Source organism: Acartia tonsa, chromosome 7 (genome assembly GCF_053477335.1).
Source record: "Acartia tonsa isolate MP-2025a chromosome 7, ASM5347733v1, whole genome shotgun sequence".
NCBI classification, from domain to species: Eukaryota; Metazoa; Arthropoda; class Copepoda; order Calanoida; family Acartiidae; genus Acartia; species Acartia tonsa.
The window spans coordinates 38,552,736-38,575,432 of record NC_137266.1 but is presented as its reverse complement, the minus strand read 5'-3'; the positions used below and the strand labels follow the sequence as shown (position 1 = coordinate 38,575,432).

The 22,697-nt window shown below is 31.7% G+C and overlaps 1 protein-coding gene across 1 annotated transcript; it reads right to left on the bottom strand.

Annotated features, from left to right (window-relative positions):
* Window positions 1-518: 518 nt before the first annotated feature.
* On the bottom strand, window positions 519-22,669 carry LOC145324537 (uncharacterized). The gene is made up of 14 exons (XM_080167122.1): window positions 22,589-22,669; window positions 13,069-13,152; window positions 11,755-11,873; window positions 11,227-11,273; window positions 10,373-10,430; window positions 9,914-9,986; window positions 3,262-3,344; window positions 2,654-2,732; window positions 2,130-2,326; window positions 1,838-1,991; window positions 1,373-1,502; window positions 1,136-1,229; window positions 788-852; window positions 519-664 (listed from the first exon to the last, which is right to left on the bottom strand). Exons 1-14 carry the CDS (start codon window positions 22,667-22,669, stop codon window positions 534-536), a joined length of 1,395 nt encoding a protein of 464 aa, XP_080023248.1. The 3' UTR covers window positions 519-533.
* Between the last annotated feature and the right edge of the window lie 28 nt (window positions 22,670-22,697).

Here is a 22,697-nt window from a genome sequence, read left to right as displayed (position 1 = left end):
AGCGTTTTTTGTACAGAGCTTCAAAAAAAATCCGTGAAATCAATTTTCATAAATCATCAAATTCATCCTCCACATTGAGATGTAGCATATTGTCTCCAGAACTAGGCAACCTGTCCAATCAAATTAAAACTTTAAATTAAAATGATATATTTAAGTATTTCATTTTCCGGTCTGGTTTCAAAACCGTTTAATATCCTCAAGATTAGAACCTGTTCTCGACCATACTAAAAAATCAAGTTCAGTATCGTATTTTAGGGACAATTTACCATGAATATTAAAATGAATATTATAAAATTAATATCAGTTTTGTTAGTCCGAGCCTTCGGCGCGTAGGGGCTAACAAACCTGGTTTTAATCTTATAATTTTTCATTCTAATGTCCACGGAAAGCTGTCTATAATACGATGCGATAAATAACTATCCTTCAATTTTGTTTCACCTAATTTTTCCATGAATATATAAATAAAATGGATTATCTAGATTATCAATCCCCTAAATTGACAAATATAAATAAATATAAATAGTTGATCTGTTTCAAGATAAAGCTTTGCTTTGGGAAATAATAACGTCCAAAATTTTTGTCTTTAAACTGAAAAATAAATTACTGCATGTTAAAAGTTTTAATTTCCTAAGTTGATTGTTGATTAATTCTGATTCACTCATTTCTAAACAAAAAGTCATACAAATAAAAAGAGATATAGAAATTGTCATTTTTCTCGTGATTAGTATCATAATTAGGTATGTTATCAAATATATCAACATTCAAGAGTCTCCTTTAAAGTATTTACCTTTAGAAATTATATCATTTAGAAACTCTAAACGCTGAGATGTTTTGTCCCCAAGATTTTCAAGCCTAAAATAGAAAAATGTTACTTTGTTAGTTACTTGCAATATTCCCCTAGAAGAACTTAAGGAAAGGAAGGGGGAGGAAGGGTAAGTCGACCGTCCACTCAATTTTTGTGTTTAAGTAAAATAAGGTGGGGGTTTGCTAGATGAGGGCGATTTCTCTTGAAAGAACCTATCAAATTAAGTAGCCTCACTATAAAGGAAAACCATAGCGGTTAGCGAGATCTACAGACAGACAGACATCCTGTTCTATATAAGGATATTTTTTATACTTTGAAAAGATAGAAAACCTGATGTTATCCAAAGTTTGTAAATGCTGTTTAGTTTCAGCGTCTAATTCCACACTTTTACCACTAGAATCCTTGTATTCGGTGTCTTTATATCCTGGGAATAAATATATATTAAGTTGTTTATTAATTTTGAAATATATTGTACCTTTTTTTATTAGTGTTACTAAAACATTTGTGTTATATCAATATAAATTATGATAAATATTTCCTGTAAACAAAATAAAAATTTTAGATTACCTGTGTAAAGAACAGGCATATTTCCATGCTGTTCACTGGAATGAGGCTCCAGGTTGGAAAATATGTTGCCAGGTACTACCTCCAGCTGTTCTTGACCCTCCAGATGAACTTGCGAATGTACAGTAACGCCCTGCATTTAAATATATTATTGGGACAAAAATAAAAATAGTCATATTGTTTGATAGGGATAAAAAAAACTAGGCAACGTCCGTTTATCCGTCCTTACTTTCCAGAGATAAATATTCTAGACTTTTTAAAAAAAGTATTGTTTAATTTCTTAAACCTGTACCAACTTTCAATTGGGTCTTTGAATATCAGCAGAATATAGCATGAGAAATATAAACACAGCCAAATCGCTACAAAAAGAGAAAAAAACAATTTGCTAGCAGACGAAAAAGTTCTCCACCATTGGGCCAAGTATAATCTAAACTTATATATTTACTACCTATTAAAACAACATCGCACCTGAACAACATTAGCAGAAACAAGATGGCCTCCAATCAAATCAGCTGTTGTCTGTTCTGTTTGACCGGCCAATGGTAAATTAACAGGTACAGGTAGACTGACCGCCAGGTCACTCAAGGAGCTGTCCATGGGAGTTACTGTACAATTAACCACTACAGTTTAATATTTTTATAATTAGTGGTAGACTCAATTTTAATTTATTGACTTTGTAGAAAAGAAATTAAACTAATTTTATAAAAAATTTTCTCTTATTTTAAACAATATCTTAGGTAGGTATTATAAAAACTTTCCTGAAACATTGTTAGGCAAAATATCAACATTTTCAATGGTGACATCTTGAACATTGATTGTGGCCAACTTTGGATGATTTTCATCATTATCATTAGTGGATTTCTCTTCAGCTTTATGGTATTCTTTACAATGAACTCCAAGATCGTCGATGGTTTTAAATTCTCGCTTACACGAGGCACATACATAAACACTTGAATCCTTAAATTAACAATAATTACGTCATGTGAAGGAAACGAAGTTGCGGGTTTCGTCACATTTTCACAGTAGCTTTTCTCCTATTTCTAGCAACGCACTGCAGGGGGCACTAACCCTGCAGGGCAATCACTTAACCTAAAATAACCTTTCAAAAGCTACTGTGAAAATACGACGATACCCGAAACTTCGTTTTCTTCATATGCCCCCCAATAATTTTATTATGGAATCTGTACCTTATTAAACGCTTATTTCAAATTATAAAAAGAAAGAGGGGGGTGGTAGTCTTTTGTTTGTTTGTATAACCTTTTGTTTAAAAAGGCAAAAAAATACCTTAAATTCTGTGACTGATTCCTCTGTCTTTTCTTTCTTTTTAATTTCTTCCTCCATTTGATGCCAACGCAAATGATTTCTAAAATATTATTGAATTAGGTATAATAATAATCTATTTTCGGACAAATATATTATTTTCTCATATTTCAGAGTACAATATTAAGCTGTAATAGTTTTGTAAAAAGAATAGGTATATTATGACAGAAAAAGAAACTTATTTTTGTTAAGTATGTTAACTTGAAAACTTAAGATTATCCAAATATAAAAAAAACTGCCACTCTATAAATTGAATAGAAAATTATGGTAGAAATAATGTAGGTAGGTAATTAAAATAATTACATAAAATTAATGTTAATGGTCATTAATATACCTAGTGTCTTGTAGAAGTGAAAAAATATTATTAATGGATATATTATTACTTGGATCTTACACCATAATAAAGTTAAACTCGCAACGGGCCAAAATAACAATTAACCCCTCCCACCTTATCCCCTCCTTCTGGATAAATGAACTGACTAATAAATGAGTTCCAAGTTAGGAACCTAAATTGACAAAAATATTTCCCAGTCATAATGTCCACGTATATTTTAAATCCATTTCATTAATACCTTAGTTTGTATTGAAAAGCAAATGTTTTGTTGCATTGGTTACATTGTACAGAATCTCCATCTAACATTGCTCCCTCGTGGTCCTAAATATTAAAATGTTTTGTTGCATTGGTTACATTGTACAGAATCTCCATCCAACATTGCTCCCTCGTGGTCCTAAATATTAAAAGGATTGATTGAGTTGTACAAAAAGCAGTATTCAAAATATCCGACTATTATTTGAATTTACATTGGGGGCTAATTTGGTTCATAATTTGGGCAGGAAATATTAATTTATCTTCCATTGTTACATTACTTATTTCTTTGTATTTTTCACCCCTGTCCTGGATAAAATGTTTATTTAAAAAAACATGCGCGTTCAGTTTTTTTCATTTCCTGATACATTTTTGTCCCCCGATTCCAAAAATATCTTTCCCAAAATCCTAGCTGTTCTATAAGATCTCCAAAAATGCAAATTACTTTTGTCACTGATTTTTCAATAATCTTTTAAATAACTATTACAAATTTTTGTTCAAAACATGTTTTAGTGAACAGTAAAAAGTGTCTAACACACCCTAGAATATACATTCCTTGAATGCCAACAAGACCTAACAGAATCAATAAAAATATACCTGCTGTTTTGACCGTTATTAACTGTTAAACATAGACATATTTGTTTTAAACCAGAAAAGACATTTAAGGAGCAGTTTTTCGGACTTGACTAAAAAAAGCAAAGTTGTAGAACTGGCCAAGCCTAACAATAGTTGTAAGAAGGGCATCTGCCTAAGACAAACTGTTGCAGCAGTGGCGGCGAATATCTGAATTAAAAATAGATAAAACAGTGCATAGTAATGTTGTGCCCATTTTTAGACAAGAAGGACTCATATTGGGGGGACCTGGACATCAGACACAAAAAAAAATCCAATGAAGGCCTAACAGAATTTAAGCCAAAAATTTGAACCTGCCAATGATGGTTTGCCCATAGTAGTGGTTAGCGCACTAAGCTGTGGTTGGGAGAAACCAAGTCCAAGTCCCAGCATAGACTTTGCACTTTGTTGACAAATGCTGTTGTAATTTGTCAGATTATGAATCACACAACCATCCCTGAGATGCCCTTAGTTTGTAAGGAGGGAGATTTGTAGGAAGTTCTACATATCAAGCAGCTTTAACCATGCTTTCCCTTGTCTATGCTTCTTGTATGAGAGTGTCATTAATTAGTGTGGCTTGATGTGGAACACCTGCCAAAACTCTAGGCCAGGGTGATTTAAATTTGAGTAGCTTCCATGAGAAGTGCGGGTCAGCTTGTAATGTAACATAGAATACAATCAGCTATGCGAGAAGCTTACCAATCTAAGATTGGCCTAAGGGTTCTCACTTCCAGTCTCCGTGTGCATCTGAGTCCTAACTTCAGAGAATCAGGGCTACAACAACAACAACAACCATATCAACCATTAAACGTCAGAACTTTCAGTTTTTCCCAAAACAACTTAAGTAACTTTTTTTTGTGCTTTAACAATAAATACAAAGTTGTAGAACTTGCAAGGCTTAACATTGACATTATTGACATCTACCTTTGACACACTTTTCTGGACATTTTGAAGAAAACTGAAAATTGTGAAGTCTTTCCTGTCTAAAAATGGAGAACATCATTAAAATGTTTGGTTTTATTTACTTTTAACTCAGATAATCTCTACTACCATTGCTGGCAGTGCATGGTCTGTGAAAATTTGTGTATGCTGGATGGTCAGGTTGATGTCTGGTCAATAGGTATTGTTTTGATTTCATCATGCAATGTTCTTTGATTGGTGGTAAAATTTTTGTTTCTTGATGTATATGTAGTTCTGGGGCCATCTTAAGGTTAACAGTAATGAGTTTGAGAGCTTCTGTGGTATTTGTAACTTTTTCCAGCTGTTCTCTGAGATGACAGGACTCCATAAGGATATTCCAACACAATTTTGGCAATGGCTTAGTAGGTCATTGTCATGGTCTATTTGTAAAAGTTCTCCATTTTATTACAGGATGCACTGATATTAGTGTGGTCTGAACAAACTAACAAACCAATGAGGATAAAATTAGATGAAAATTTGAACCCACCAATCACTGTTTTGACCGTTATTCACTGTTAAACTCACAATTTCAGTTTTTCTTAGAAAGTCTCCTAGATGGATGCCAATAATGTTTATTATTATTAGGCCTAGCAAGTTCTACAACTTTATATTTATTGGAAAAGCACAAAGTTGCTGTCTAAAAATGGACACAATGTTGCTATGCACTGTTTTATATATTTTTGATGCAGATAATCTCTGCCACTGCTGCAACAGTGTATCTTTCAACTATTTTTAGGCGCTTGGCGAGTTCTACAACTTTGTTTTACTTAGTCAAATCTGAAAAACTGCTCCTTCAATGTCTTTTCTAGTTAAAAACCTAATTAGCTCTGTTTAACAGTTAATAATGGTCAAAACAGCAGGTATATTTTTATTGATTCTGTTAGGTCTTGTTGGCATTCAAGGAATGTATATTCTAAGGTGTGTTAGACACTTTTTACTGTGCACTAAAACATGTTTTGAACAAAATTTGGTATTGGTTATTAAGAAAATTATTGAAAAATCAGTGACAAAAGTAATTTGCATTTTTGGAGATCTTATAGAACAGCTAGGATTTTGGGAAAGATATTTTTGGAATCGGGGGACAAAAATGTATCAGGAAATGAAAAAAACTGAACGCGCATGTTTTTTTAAATAAACATTTTATCCAGGACAGGGGTGTTGTTGTAGTCGAATTGACACTGAAAGTATCAATCCCCTTTTTTACCCTTATTTTGTAGTTAAACATCTGACTGCATTATTTGCTCTTATTTGACATATATGTGTTATTATATTATATGTTTTGTATGAACACTGTCATATTAATTTACCCTTTTTCAAATAAGCTCAAACTAGATTTTGTGTTTAGATTCTGGTTTTTACAACCCTTTCTTTTTCAAAGTTTAAAAAGTACAAATTTTCTTGTTTCTTCAAACTTGTTTTGTTCCAACTCATCTGTACTTGACTACCCCCCCCCCCCCTCTCTCTCTCTCTCTCTCTCTCTATTACATTGTAAAATTACTTTTCAATATTATTTCATTCAATTGTTCAGTTGTCTCTTAACAATTAATGTATCAACTTCAAATAACTCAGTGATTTTAGTTTAATTCTCTTTATTTAAGTGAATATTAATTTATTTATAAATAATTCAAAGTTTACTTTACTTTCATTTTGTTTCTTCTTTTAAAGTAAAAGCAAATATTTTCTTTTTTATTTAAGAGTCAACTATGTGTTTCAGATCTTTGTTAGTTATGTTCTAGTTATGCTTTACTTGTGATTCTAAAGGACAAAGCTATGGTGACGTCCCCGGAGTATCAACCCTTTTTGATGGTCTTTCCTTTGGCAAATCTGGCCTCTTTCTGGTCTAATGCCATAACCTTCATGAGGAATTCGATACTTAAGATCCTATGCTTTGAGCCTTTCAACCCATGATGTCTGAAGTAAGAAACTTTTACATAAGAAACCCTTGAAAAGAGTTTTAGTAATCTAGTCAATTTAATTTTCATTGTAAAGTTAAAATTATTTTAGTTATTTAAATTTCATTTTTAAATTTTTCATTTTTTATATATAATTTACCTTTTACTAATTGTAATGTTTTTTAGGTAAATTATATTACCGTTCAAATAACGAGTAATGATTTTGCAGAAAAAGATGTCTTCCATTTTCTTCCCACAGATAGCTGTTTCAAGTTCCTCCCCCCCCCCCCTTTATAGTTCAAAATACTGGCCCTCTTTATTCTGGCCTAGTACAGTAATATAATTTAAAGATTATATGGGATTTGATTTCACCTCCACTTAAATCCTGACTTCACCCTCTTTTTGAAGTTGAAGAAGCAATGAGAGCTTGTGTTACAGTCCATCAAGATGACTGCTCTAAATCAATCAGAACACTTCTTGATTCTGATTCCTTCATTGTGTCTTTACAATCTCACTGGCCTAAAGCTATGGTGACGTCCCCAGAGTGTCAACCCTTTTTGATGGTCTTTCCTTTGGTGAATCTGGACTACTTCTGGTCTAATGCCATAACCTTCATGAGGAATTCGATATTTAAGATCCTATGCTTTGTGCCTTTTGTTAAGTGACTATTGACCAATGTTTTTTAGACTAAATGTTTTGTATTTAAAAAGTGTATTGATACTTTTTTGTTTGTGGGGAGTGTTGTAGTCGAATTGACACTGAAAGTATCAATCCCCTTTTTTACCCTTATTTTGTAGTTAAACATCTGACTGCATTATTTGCTCTTATTTGACATATATGTGTTATTATATTATATGTTTTGTATGAACACTGTCATATTAATTTACCCTTTTTCAAATAAGCTCAAACTAGATTTTGTGTTTAGATTCTGGTTTTTACAACCCTTTCTTTTTCAAAGTTTAAAAAGTACAAATTTTCTTGTTTCTTCAAACTTGTTTTGTTCCAACTCATCTGTACTTGACTACCCCCCCCCCCTCTCTCTCTCTCTCTCTCTATTACATTGTAAAATTACTTTTCAATATTATTTCATTCAATTGTTCAGTTGTCTCTTAACAATTAATGTATCAACTTCAAATAACTCAGTGATTTTAGTTTAATTCTCTTTATTTAAGTGAATATTAATTTATTTATAAATAATTCAAAGTTTACTTTACTTTCATTTTGTTTCTTCTTTTAAAGTAAAAGCAAATATTTTCTTTTTTATTTAAGAGTCAACTATGTGTTTCAGATCTTTGTTAGTTATGTTCTAGTTATGCTTTACTTGTGATTCTAAAGGACAAAGCTATGGTGACGTCCCCGGAGTATCAACCCTTTTTGATGGTCTTTCCTTTGGCAAATCTGGCCTCTTTCTGGTCTAATGCCATAACCTTCATGAGGAATTCGATACTTAAGATCCTATGCTTTGAGCCTTTCAACCCATGATGTCTGAAGTAAGAAACTTTTACATAAGAAACCCTTGAAAAGAGTTTTAGTAATCTAGTCAATTTAATTTTCATTGTAAAGTTAAAATTATTTTAGTTATTTAAATTTCATTTTTAAATTTTTCATTTTTTATATATAATTTACCTTTTACTAATTGTAATGTTTTTTAGGTAAATTATATTACCGTTCAAATAACGAGTAATGATTTTGCAGAAAAAGATGTCTTCCATTTTCTTCCCACAGATAGCTGTTTCAAGTTCCTCCCCCCCCCCCCCTTTTATAGTTCAAAATACTGGCCCTCTTTATTCTGGCCTAGTACAGGTGTTTTGTGTCGAGATAAAGGAATTGAATAATTTGCCCTCCTTTACGTCTCTGTAGAAAAGGGATAGTTTCACGAAGTGCATTTTTAAAAAAATAGTGAACTGTAAGTTTCTTCTATTTTAAATAACGTAGTAGTGCATAATATAAAGTTATTGATTAAAATTAAAAGATTTGACCAGGGATTTTCCTTAAAAAAATGAGTTTTTCATTTTTATTTTCAACTTCGTTGCATGTTATAGATGGCAAAAACTTTTTTGTCATAAATACAACTTTAGATAGCATTTACTAGTTAATAGAACTTCAAACTTTTTATACAACAAAATACATATAACAAAGAATGACCAATAAAATATTTAGTATAGTACTTAGAGTAGTGATCTTTTTATATGTCTTAGTAGAATATATTAGGCATTGGATAGATATGATTGCGATAAAGAATTTTAACATTGACCTGGCCGAACTTTTTTATTTGACAATATCTCAAAAAGTTAGTGATTTGCAACATAAATTACATGAGAATGGTCTATTTATATAAATATATATGTAGTATGTTTAGTTGGTATTTCCGCGTGAGATTATGTGTATATTGTAAGTAAACCGGACGGTTTTCTTTATTTTTTTTTAAAGAATCTATAGAAAACCTGTCCTATTATGAACCGGACGTTATTTTTTATGTTTTTTAAGTAACTTGTCCCAAGGGGAACCCCTGTTCAATTTTTTTTATAACTCTTGTGAAATATGTGGAAAAAGATTCTCTGATATTGGTGTTTTGGCTATACATATTTGGAAAAAAGTAGGCCATTCTCATGTAATTTATGTGGCAAATCACTTTAACTTTTTTAGATACTGTCAAATAAAAAAAGTTTGGTCTGGTCAATGTTAAAAATTCTTTAACATATAATCATATCTATCCAATGGCTAATATATTCTACTAAGACATATAAAAGTTCACTACTCTAAGTACCTTAACTCTTTAAATACACTTCGTAGAACTATCCCTTTTATTAAGACAATAATACACTTAAATTTTCCTTAGGTTATAAAAAAATGGAAGGGAGGGGACTTTGGACCGTAAATTACACTTGTACCTAAAGTTTTATAACTACATATGTTATCCTATTTGATTTAGTAATTATGTTGAATGTGATATGTTGGTTCCAAATTAGTAGTTTTCAAAATTGTCAACAAATAATTCTAATTTTTGTGTAATATTGTGTATCATTATTAGACTTATTATTCGTCCATTGTCTTATCCCTTAAGATCCCTGTACAGAACAGGTTTATATAAAGCTCAAGGGTTATACTCCGAATCAAAATGAAAGTAAAAAATACTTTAACTGTTAAACGAGAAATAGATATTAAATAGAATACCTGTGTCATATGAATCCTGAGATTGCTCCTGTGTTTGAATTCCTTGGCACAATCTGTTAAGGGACACCGGAATCTAAATATAATGTATATTTTAACAAGGGCAATTATTCTTATAAAAGTGACATGATGTCTGTATACCTACTCCTAAAATTATCACTAACTGCGGGACTGATATGGTTCTCCTTTACAGTGGTGTCTTTCTGTGTCCAGGGAAGGTTTATTGTTTTGTAGGAGGGTAACTCCACCCTCCCAAGGGTTAATAATGTTAACAGCATAGTAAAATGTTGTGTTACTGTTATTCTGTAATGCAATAAAAGTTAAGAATAAAGTATATTTAGCAACTAAAATTAAAAGCAAAAATATAAAATGTATTATTGAGAGCAAAATTTCAAAATATTCCAGATTGATAGCAATAATTTTTTTTGCATAGCCAATAATTATTTTTTTTTTAAATGTCACCTGGAATGTTGTAAATGAATCCATTTATGCTCCTTGAGTCGTGTAGAATCAACAAAATCTATAAACATTTAAATGTGAATAATCCAAAATGGAAATTAATAAGGGGTCAGCGATTTTAAGGGATTAGTCATTTGACGATAAATGATGATTGACATAAATAACCCTTCTTTAGATAAAAATTATTGCTTTTAAAATTCGGACACTACTAGTTTAAAACCATCTAATCAAATCCAATAAAAGTACCAGAAGTTTTTGAGTCTACGAATAAGATAACGTGGTTATAAAACTTTTGATAACAGTATGATTTACAGTCCAGTTTTCCTTCCCTCTCTGACGAAGAGTTTAGGGTCAGTCCGTCCGTCCGTCCATACGGACAATTAGATCTATTTTTTAATTCAGACATGTTAGAATTGTCCTATCATTTTCAAAATTTGCATGATGATTCCTATAACAGTTAAGTTCGATTTTGGAAGATTAGGAACTCTATAATCGTTATTAAAAAGTATGTACGCCCATTTAAAACATGTTACTGTTTAACGTTTTTAGCAAAAAATTTTATGTGATCAGCATATTCATTTGATTCCTATTACAACAAGGTACAATGTTATTAGCGAAGCAACTCTAAAATCAAATCGTAAAATTGAAAGTATCTTCTTATACAGTGTCCTGTATTTAAGCAGTTTTGTAACAAATTTACTTACAATTTTAAGACTTGTATATTCATATTCCGCTCTATAAGTTCTGACACAACAAGGTTTAATGTTCGTTTTTCTTACCGTTTTAGAGATTCACTTTTATGGTTGTTGTCATCCTTGTTTTTAAATACCCAAGTTAAGGGAATTACATGACAATACCTGCATTACACATATCACAGCTGTATGATTTGATGCCATAATGAGACCTAAAAATAATAATTTGATCTCAAACAGTTGCTAGCAATCAATTGAACAAACTGTTATTTATGTAAAACTAAAATAATGGATATTAATAATATATCACATAGTATCTTATACCTACAGAAGTCACGGTAGGGGAGATAAAAATTATAGGATCAATTGTCCTGTTGTTTTGGCCCCAAAAAGGTCCGAAATCACAAGTAGAAAAAGTAAGTATCATCGTTCTACTTTGCATTAAAGACTAGTATTTTATGAGATCTAGTCAAAAATAAAATAACCTATTATATCCTGGTAAGGATTACTTCTATGATTTTCAAATTTCTTTTTCGTATTTTGTTTTCAGTATGGATCAGAACCGGTTTAACCCAGCGTAAATTAATCGTATTGAGATTAGTATAGTTTATTGTATTTACCAATTTACGATAATAAATTATATAAATAAAACTTTTGCCCACACACATTAAAATTTAAGCTTTGTAAATTAACCTGATATGCCTCGCTAGATTGAAAGATTTGGAGAATATTTTTGGACAGTTGGGACACTTGAATGTTTTCACCAGTTTTCCATTCGCATGCAGCTCTTCGTGCTTTTTCAAGGCGGCTGACTAAAAAAATCAATATGTATGGCTTCCATAAAAATCGGCAAAATTGGATATAGAATATATGGATATTGTAAAAAATTATCCCCTACCCTGATAAAGTGTTTCTCCCAGCTGGCTGATAAACGATACCCTCACCTCATTACTTTACCCCATCCTATCCCCTGACCATAGGGGCACGTTTTGACCAATTCTGAGGACTAATTTGATTCCCTTGTCACAATATCCACGTATTCTGTATCCATTTTTGCATATTTAGAAACACTATTAAAGGTTAATTTTTAGCTCCTTATTAGAATATTTGCTGAAATGTAAAGATTTTCTGTTATAAACAATTTTATCTTGACTCTGAATCCCTTCAAGAAAAATTCTGCAATCAATTTTCACATTTTAAACAATAACAATAAACTAAACAAGTACGAAAGAATAGTTATTTCTCGTATCGTATTATAAACGGCTTTCCGCGGATATAGAATGTACAATTATAAGATTAAAACTAGTTTTTTTTAGCCCCGTGGTGCCGAAGGCACCGGCTAAAAAAACTAGTTTTGATCTTATGATTGTACATTTCTATATTCGTAGAAAACTGGATATAATACGATGCTAGACATAGTTTTTTCGTATTCATGAGAACCGGTTCCTATCCACCGGATTCAAATGAATACGAGAAAACTGTTTATAGAAAAAACAATTACGGAGAAAAAATATGCAAACAGCGACGGGGAGAGGGGACAATAAAATAAATAATGAATATCCCCACAAAGTTAATGACTCGTTTTGTCATCTGCTGGCTAAAAAAAGTTCTTAGAGAAAGAAAAGATTGGGAATATAAAATAACATTCTCCAAACTTTCTTTCCACTTGTATTAATCTACCAGTTAAGTCCTAATTTTTATTTATTTTTAATAGAGAGAAAATTGATTTATACTTCATTGTCTTTTCCCTATATTCTTGAGATTATAATGAATAATATGTCAATAAACAGGAACAATTTAAGAAAAATTAACAAAATTACTGTTAAGTTTTAAAAATTACACAGAAAAAGACCTTTGCGTAATAAAGGGTTTGGTATACGTGGATATTATGACAGAGGAAATTTTTTCGACAATTTAGAAAGCTACTTCAGTCCTCGTTTGTTGGTCAGTACTTTCCTACAGAAGGTGGAATATTGTACAACATCCAAGTAATTTTATATTAATTACCTTAATAAAAACTTTGTTACAAAACTTGCAGCTGAGCTGATAACCTTTCTCTTCTAAGAAGTGGCTCTTTCTGTGAACTTTCAACTAAAATAATAAAATAAAATAAAAATGGTGCTTTCACACCAGAGTTGCCTGTTAAGCAGTGATAACCCCCCAGCCACCCCCCTATAAAAAAGTTTAAGTAAGTTGGTTAGGTTAGGAAGCCAACCAGTAGCCAAACTAACCTAATATAACCTGACCTAAAGAAATGCTATTGGGATGGTTTTGAGCTACATTTTTGCATTCCCTACCCCTTGTATGCAAAGCTCCTACATTGCATGGTATGTGCACAGCGGCTAGTTTAAATAAAAAATTATCTTACAGTAACATTTAATCTTTGTAAAAAACACTTGTTGGATTATTATTTACTATTTTAACAAAAAAGCTTAGAGTGCTTTTGTTTGTTTTACATAATTCATGCCATTAGGAGATTCGTTTTACAAGGAGGATAGGGGAGTGATTAAAAAAACAAGGTTGACAACATCCAAAACTTACACAACATAAGAGAAAATATATGGGATAGGTAAATAATAGAAATCACGAAATATACAGAATATTTCAAAATTGTCTGTAATACGATGCAATATATGATTTTTCAGTATGGCTGAGAAACGGCTCTGATGCAGCGGATATCAATCGGTTTCGAAGCCGTACTGGAAAAAAATATTTATATCTCTCAAATCATGACTTGCAATTGTATGTTGAATGCTTATTGGTAAGGGGTATCATCATAAAAAAAAATCAGCCATCTATCCTTTAAATAATAACCTATACAATTACATTTTAACCAAAACGGACGGACGGCAAAGAGTAGGTTCGCTAATAAACCTATTCACAAAATAGCCTAAATCCCGACCAGGACAAATAAAAACATTCAATGAAAAGTGGCGACGGGAGTTGATTCAGCGATCTTACTGTATAAACAACTCACAATTATTTAATAAAACTTTTCTTATAAAACTTAAAAAATATATAGAATAACGCAATTGTCACTAATAAACTAAATACCTACTGGTTTCAATTCTATAAATGCATAATGGATCTATAATGTATGGATGCATAACAATCAAACTTATTATTTATTATTTTCATTTGTTTTACACTTAGAAAAGAAGTTAGCAGCCGCAGCCGAATCTTTCAACAATCTACGGCATGCCGAAAATGGAAAAAAATACCCCTGTGAATTCTTTAAAAAATAAATACAGTTCAACTAAAACTAAAATATTAAAACAGATTTTTATCGGATTTAAGAATTTCAGTAAGTAGAAGAGTTTATCTTAACAGGTTAATAATTCGAAGCCATACTTAAAAATATGTTTATAAATACATGCAAAACCCCTTTGTTCAAATTGTAACTAAAACTCATTATCCTATTTTTATTCATCCAATATTTCTATAGAACAATCAGTCCATGACTAATTTTATAACCAACTGATTGTTGCATAGTTGCATATTTACTTAATTGCTAGATATTTCAAGAAAAGCAAAGATAATATAAATTTACTATAAGAAATATCACTATCTTAAAAACTAGTTGCGCCCCTATACTCTAGGCGAAAACGGAAAGTTAATGAAAATAGCATAAAACGATCTCAGGATAAAAATGTGACTTCCTTGAAAAGTACAAAATATTCCTATCAACATTTTCAAAATTTCACAATGAATAAGAAAAATTAAGTATTGTTGGTTTCCTGACATCGCCTCTTAAGGGGCGTTACGTTGTATTTTCCCAGAAGCTTTTGAAAGGTTATTTTAGGTTAGGTAAATTTTAATGATTGCGCATCATAGGGTTAGGCTATTGGCCCCACAGTTGCTAGAAATAGGAGAATAGCTACTGTGAAAATACGACGAAACACCCCTTAAGAGGCGATGACACGAAACCGGCATTACCCGGAATTTTTTTTAATCATTCCAATTATAGAGTAGCTACACTACTAAAATAGTTTAAATAAGCTTAAAGCTTTTAGAACTACTATTAACAAAGAGAAATTCTGACTAAGTAAAAGGGATGTGTTAATCACTAATCAAACAGAGAAAAAATTATTATTCACAGCTTTTTGTTTGTCTTTCTTTCTAGGTTACGGCAGCCGCAGACCAATTCTTTAATAATTAAATCACAGACAGTAGTTTTTCCATGCTTAATAGTCGCCATAACACAAATAAACTCAGCAGTCTATAAGTTACCAGACCTTGTATGTTTAGAAGCTTTAGATTTAATTTAAAGTTTTATCCTCCAAAAAAGGGCGGCTGTCTAGCCTGCTTCTTTTCTTGCAGCAATAAAAATATCATCAAAATGTATGGAATAGGATGATCCTCAAAAGTTTTTTTTAATTTTAATTGTGAGAAGTATGTTATTGGTTATGAACGTTGTTTAAGTTTTTATGCAATTGGGTCGAATATTTTAAACAATGCCAAGAAAATGATCTATTCAAAAAATTTGAAATCTGTGAGGATTAAAAACTGACCAAGCTATATTTGCTTGATTCACTTCACTAAAAGATGCGATTGATAATGAAGATTTTTTTCTTTGAAATATATTTCGTTATGAAGCAGTAGTAGTTACTAATTTATAAATGTTATGGTTGAGATAGATTTATAACTGTTAAAAGTGTTAAAAACCTTTGTTTAAGCAGTGCCTAGTGACATGTAGGTTTATTTTGCATTTGTTGTAGGTGGTTTTAAACCATTTCCTCTATATAATGAATCAAATGAAGTAGAGTTCAACTATGTAAGTCAAAATTATTTTAACCAAGAAAATTTAGTATTTTTACACAAAGGTTTGACTAATGGAAAAGAGATGAAATTGGGCTGGTTATTAAACTAGTTCCCAAAGTTTTCTTAACAACTTTGGGGGCTTAAATTTCAATTGGTTGGTTTATTAGTTTGAGTGTCCAAACGTTTCAACCACTAATTGTAATATACAGAAGGGGTTATTTTGTGTATCATCGTTTTGGATATACATCAATCTATCGACAATTGTCTTATCCCTTTGGATCCCTGGTTTAACTACCTTTACAACTAGACTTTATCTTAACTTTAAATTCACCAACAAAATCTTTATTTTAATCTTCACATGTAAACTCTTAACAATGCAAAAGTAACTGCTCAAAAGCAGACTGAGTAACAAAAAAAATTCCTAAAATCTATCAAACTAAGATGTAACAGTAAAATTACTCTTAGATTAGCCTATTTCTGTGATGTCATACTATTGTAAAATATACTTTAGGAATCGCCGTTTAAGAATACCAAAGTCATGTGTTCATACTTTTTAGCAAATTAACTTTCAGCACTTGGAGTGTACTTCATATTATGCATAATCGTTCTCCATCCAGACAACTACCTGACCCAAGTAGTAAAAACGCTTTGCGTCTGCTAGTAAATTGCTTTATGTTCTTTTGTGGGGACTGGCTGTTTTTATATTTCCGACGCTATTGGCTGATATTCAAAGACCAAATTAAAAGTCGGCACTGGGTTTACGGGGTGGGGACATAAAGTTATTAAACTCCTTCCCTCTCTATTGTTTCACTTTAATACTTTAATGAGACATCTGAAAAAATATTTGCTTTTAAAAAATTAAATAGTATTATCATTGTATGAACACTCTATAGGCCGGCTTCAACGCCCGTCATCTTAAATATGTCACAATAAACACACAAAAAAAGTGTCACAACTTAGCAAAACTAAGCTCTAAAAGCTTTTTCATCTTATAAGTATTTATTAAACAATAATGGCAAATCAAACGGATATCCCATTATTTCAATGTAGAATTAAACAGATTATTTTTAAAGTAGCACAGCTATAACAAGCTATCACCATTTTTGATCTAATAGAACAGAAGTCTAATACAGAAAAAAATCCATGTATAATACTTTAAATAGGTAGCATACCATAAAAGAAAGTACAAAACATTTGTAATGACGTATCTTAAATCTGATTTTTTTTCATTGTCTACTTATTCTGCCCTATCTAGCATGAACAAAGCAAAGTTTAGTTACTGCTATTTGTTACATCAACTACATAGTACAAACACTCTAACGCTCGTCATCTCAGTAAAGCCCTTCCTTCACTTAACCCATAGGTGTGCAGCTGTTCCTAGAGTTATTTCAAACCATAATATCACAATTGGAACCCATTAAAGCTTAGGCTGCTATTGTTATGTGATTACCAAACGGCTTATTGACTTTAGAAATCGGCCAAAGCATCGCTCATACACATACGCGCTTGCCATAGAAGGATGATTAAAAATAGTAGGTATGAAAGGAAGGTTAAATAAAAATATAAAAAGTTTCAAAGATTATACTATTCCTTAAAGTACTAAATCAAGTACAACTAAAATCAATAAATAATACGGTTGATTGGTAGTAATATTCGTACAAGCGTCAGAAAAGGCTACAGTATCTACACAGTCGTAACGCACTATGTCTATAAACACCAGATTAAAACATACACATAAACAACTACACATAAAAATAAGATGAAATCTTATTGACTTTTGGTCACATTTACTGACTATGTCATGCAGTACACAGTGCGTTCGAAGGTGCTTTGACTTTTGTGTCCGAACCTAAATTGGGACAAAGTGCATTTCATTACCCTAGGTTAGGTAACTTTAGTTAACTTTTCAATAAAATCTAAAATGCAGCCGTTTTTGAGAAAATTAGATTTGAAAATTTCAAGTTCAATTTTCATCCCCTAGGAGTTACCGCATAATCATGACAAGAAAAGCAAAAATTATTAATTTAAAATTTTGAACAAATTTGCTTTAATGAAGTCTTTCATAAAACCTCTCTATATATGATTTTTATAAGGCTGAATTCCGTGACCTTAGCAAAGCAACTGATAATAATGGCCATAAATCAACTCACTTCAGGATTGGTTTTATGAAGAACCTTATAAAAGCAAACTTGTTCAAAATTTTAAATAAATAATCTTTGCTTTTCTTGTCATGATTATGTGGTAACTCCTAGGGGATGAAAATTAAACTTAAAATTTTCAAATCTAATTTTCTCAAAAACGGCTACATTTTAGATTTTATTGAAAAGTGAAATTAAGTTACCTAACCTAGGGTAATGATTTGCACTATGTCCCAATTTAGGTTCTGACACAAAAGTCAAAGCACCTTCGAACGCACTGTGAGTAATCTATATACCTGTAATATGATTTGCTTTTATAAATATCAATAAGAAATATTCTAATATTTAACTTTTCCTTGAACGTTTTTAACACAAGGGATCTAAAGGAATAAGACGATGGACGGTGAATAGATGTACATTCCTTATAATCATACACAAATTTCCCCTTCTGTAGATTAATATTATAAGTAGATGTTGAAACGTTTTGGCACTTAACTTAATGAACCAACCAATCAAAATTCAGTAAAAGTCCCCATAGTTGTATAAGGAATAAGAAAACGTTAATATAAAACTGTGTGGACTAGTGCAGTAAACATCCCAATGTCCTCTTCATTCCTGGTTTAACACACCCCTACAAACAAATACACTCACACACACACATACACACAAGCAAAATGCAAAGCAAAGCAAATAATAATAATAATAAAAAACACTTTTTTTCCATCATGCTCTCTCACCCTCTCTAACCCACTCTAAAAGTCGAATATTTTTGAACAAGGAATAATAAGTGCATTACTATAAATTCATTAAAAGCGAGAATAATTACAGACTGGCCAGCCAATTTTAAAAATAAAAAACGTACATAACGTACACAAAAAAAATACGTTACGTACATAAAAAAAGTAAAAAAAACATACAAAAACGTACATTCCTAATAAAAATAAGTTAAATAATTTCCTAGTTACCTATTATCAATACATTTAAGTCTACTAGCAGCTACCTGTAAAGGAGAACCATAGCGAACTGATAGACACAAGATATCCTATTACTCTATTCAAAAGAACTAGCGTCTACGCTCCTAAAGGCCTCTAGGGGCACTTAATGAGGGGAGAGTTGAATTCAATAAAAAAAAACATGGATGACAACATACATAAGTAGCGAAGCTCAAAAGTTATTTATAGACATCTGGAAAAAAATTAACTTAAAATCGCAATTAAAATACATTTTTGGGGGGAAGAGGTAGTTTTTTTTCTAAAGTCAATTTCTCTTGGGAGGGTGGATGGTGATACTCTTCCCCAAAATAGTTATAAAACTTCCAAACACCTATGAGAAACTATCCTGTTAAGGAGAACCATATCGGTTCCGTGGTTAGCGAGATTCTTTGGTTCAAACAAACAGACATTCTGTTATTATGTACAAAGTATATCCTATTATAAGGACCAGCGACTATGCCCTTAGAGGCCTCTAGAGGAACTTGATTAGGGGGGGGGGGGGGAGTTGAATTCAAAAACCCATTTTTTTATTTAAAAATAAAAATTAAAAAACAAGGATGACAACATCCTTAAGTAGCGAAGCTCAAAAGTTATGGATGGAAATCTGGTTATGGATGGAAATCTGGGAACTACATAAACTATAGAGTAGTGTCGTAAAAAATAAGCATTTAACTTATTTAAATAAATCACAAAACCTTTTAAAAATATATAATACCTAACGTGAAAATCTAGGAATAAATTCAGCCCCCCAACCAATAAGCAAATCTCATTGAAATTTAGTGCAAGTATTAAGAATGAAAACTAATACAATCCCTGAAAATTACAACCGTCTATCAGGAATATGAGTTGTGAAAATCACAAAAACCTATACATCTAGGAATCGATCTAGCACTGCAACAAATAGACAAACCTTAAAGAAACTTTTTGAAAATATGTAGAATGTGAATTTATGTATTCCCTGAAAATTTCAGCCGTCTATCTTGAATAGAAGTCGAGAAAACCATGAAAAAAAGAAAATCTAGGAATAGATCTAGCACCCAACCAAAAGGCAAATCTCAATGAAAATATGTAGAATGTGAACTTATTCAATCAAAAAACAGGAGCCGAGAAAATCACGTTTCTCCGATAGCATAACGGACTGACAAAGTGATTATAGAGTAGCTTCGCTAATAATTTTTTTAGTGAGGGAAGGGGGAGTAGACCACCCCCATTTCTGATTTCAATTTTAAAAAGAAAGAAAAAATAGGGGAAGGGTTGTGATTTTTTTCTAAGAGTAGTTTCTCTTGGGAGGGTGGTTGTACCCTCTCCCAGGACCTATGAGAAGCTACCCTGTAAAAGAGAACCATATCGGTTTAGCGGTTAGCAAGAACCTTCGGTACAAATAAACTGACAGAGAGACATACATCCTGTTATTACGTACTAAGTATATTCTATTAAATAAAGTAGTAAGTTTTTTGTCTGATGCTTAAGATTTTCATAACTACTTCACACAGTTACCAAGATGGTTTTAGGCTATTTTTCTACCATTTTGAATACAGGTTCTTGAAGGGATATGGAAGGACAGAGAAAATAGCCTACAACCTCACAAAGATCATGTCGGTTCAGCAGTTAGCGAGATTCTTTGTTACAGAAAAAAAAGGATTTATAGGATAAACATATAATAGGATATAGGGTTATTTTGTCTATTGCTAAAGATCTCAGAAAATACTAGTCTTTAATACAAAGTAAATCAATGCCTGTCTGTCTAAAGCTTAAGATCTTGGTAGCCGCTGAACAGATTGGGTTCTAAATTCTAATCTTCAGGGAATATATCTACTAGTCCTGTGTTAGTTTTAGGCTATTTTCTTAGAGTGTGGGAAACCCACCCCCCCCCCCCCAAAAAAAAAATCAACCACCCCTCAATTTATTTTTGTAAACTAATGCAAATCAGCGGGGTGGGGGAACCCCCACCGCACCCTGGGGCGAAGCCTAAATGAAAAAAATAATCACAATCTTTTTTTATATTTTTTTTTTGACAAATTTCCAACAAACGATTCTATAAAAGAGGGATACGAAGCCTCTAATCCTAGTAGAAAGTAAAAAGCTTTAAGTGTCCCTCCCCCAAAGAAAATAGCAAAAACCATCACAGGACTATTAGGTATATTCCATGAAGAGTAGAGCACAATAGGTTCAGTGGTTACTGAGATATTAAGCTTCTGATATACAGACGGACAAGCAGACGGACAGACATCATTCTACTTTGCATCATAGATAATATACTATTTTTGTAATACTTTTTGTACAAATACAAATAAATATACAAATACTTTTATACTTATATTTGATTCTTATTCTTTAAAAACTGAAGATACCAAAAAATAAGACTTCTTAATCCTACACTGTGCACCATATGATATCTCGGAAAATTTACCCAAGTATATAAAGAATTTGAAAAAAATTATCGTAAAATCTATTAAAGGGGTAGTAGCATGAAATGCATTTAAACTTGAATTTAGTCAACTGCATATCTCTTTCTGTTCAATAGTTTAAACTATATCTATAGGACATATATTTCTAATCCATAAATTTAAACTGTAAGTTTTAATAACATATATGCATAATTTACATACATATTTTTGTTCTATGAAAATTGAAGATATTATTGAATTTATTTAAATAATACACCTGTTGTTTTTGCCAAAATTTTCTTACAAAACATACAAATTACTTTTCTGCTAATATTTGATTCTTATTATTTTTAAAAAAACGTAAAACGTACAAAAATACAAATTTCAAAATACGTTACGTACACATATCAAAATAACGTCCAGAACGTACACAGATTCGATGCGTAACGTACAAAACGTACACTCTGGCCAGTCTGTAATTATTGATAAAAAATAATAAACTTGAATACAGTAATAAATTAAAAGCCAACTAAAAAAGTCAGAAGTTTAGACACGAAAGTTAGAGGGAAAGATTCTTTATCTTCTATTGTCTTATCCATGAATCCTTAAATACAAAGATTATACTTTGCTGAAAATACTAGTTCGAATTTGAGAAAAATATCCGTTCATAATTTAGTTCCAAATACTTGAGATTAAAGTATAGTTATTTCTTTCATGGTATTAGAAACAGCTTTCCGCGAATATAGAATGTTACTGTACTGAGGTGCCGAAGGCAGGGGATAAAAAACTGGTTTTAATCATATGATTGTACATCTGTATATTCGTAGAAAGCTGGATATAATACGATGCTAGACATAGTTTTTTCGTATGGATGAGAACCGGTTCCTATCCACCGGATTCGAATGAATACGAGAAATATTATTAGGGATAAGACAATAAAAGTAATAGTAATCTACCCCAAAATTCTCTTTGGTAGGAAATATCAAAAGGAAAAATTAGATAAAACGAATATCAAAGAGTTAGGATGTATGTGTGTCTGTCAGTATCAAAGGATATCCATTTCTAGAATTCAAGGCAACTTTAAAAGAGTGGCGAGCAAAAGTATTCACAGAAAGGGGGGCCGGGGGGGGGGGGGGGGAAACATTGTGGTAAAAAATTATTTTTTAGCACAAGGGATAGGGGGAAAGGGGGGCGGTAAATTTATACGACGTTATGTTAAATTGAAATCGCCCTGAGAAAAAGATCCTACCTGGTACAGAGTTAGGGCAACAAATTTGCATGAAGGACAGGTATGAAACCAACCAGAATACGAGTGATCCTGTAAACGCATAAAATCTTTTTACAGGGAAAGCTTTTCT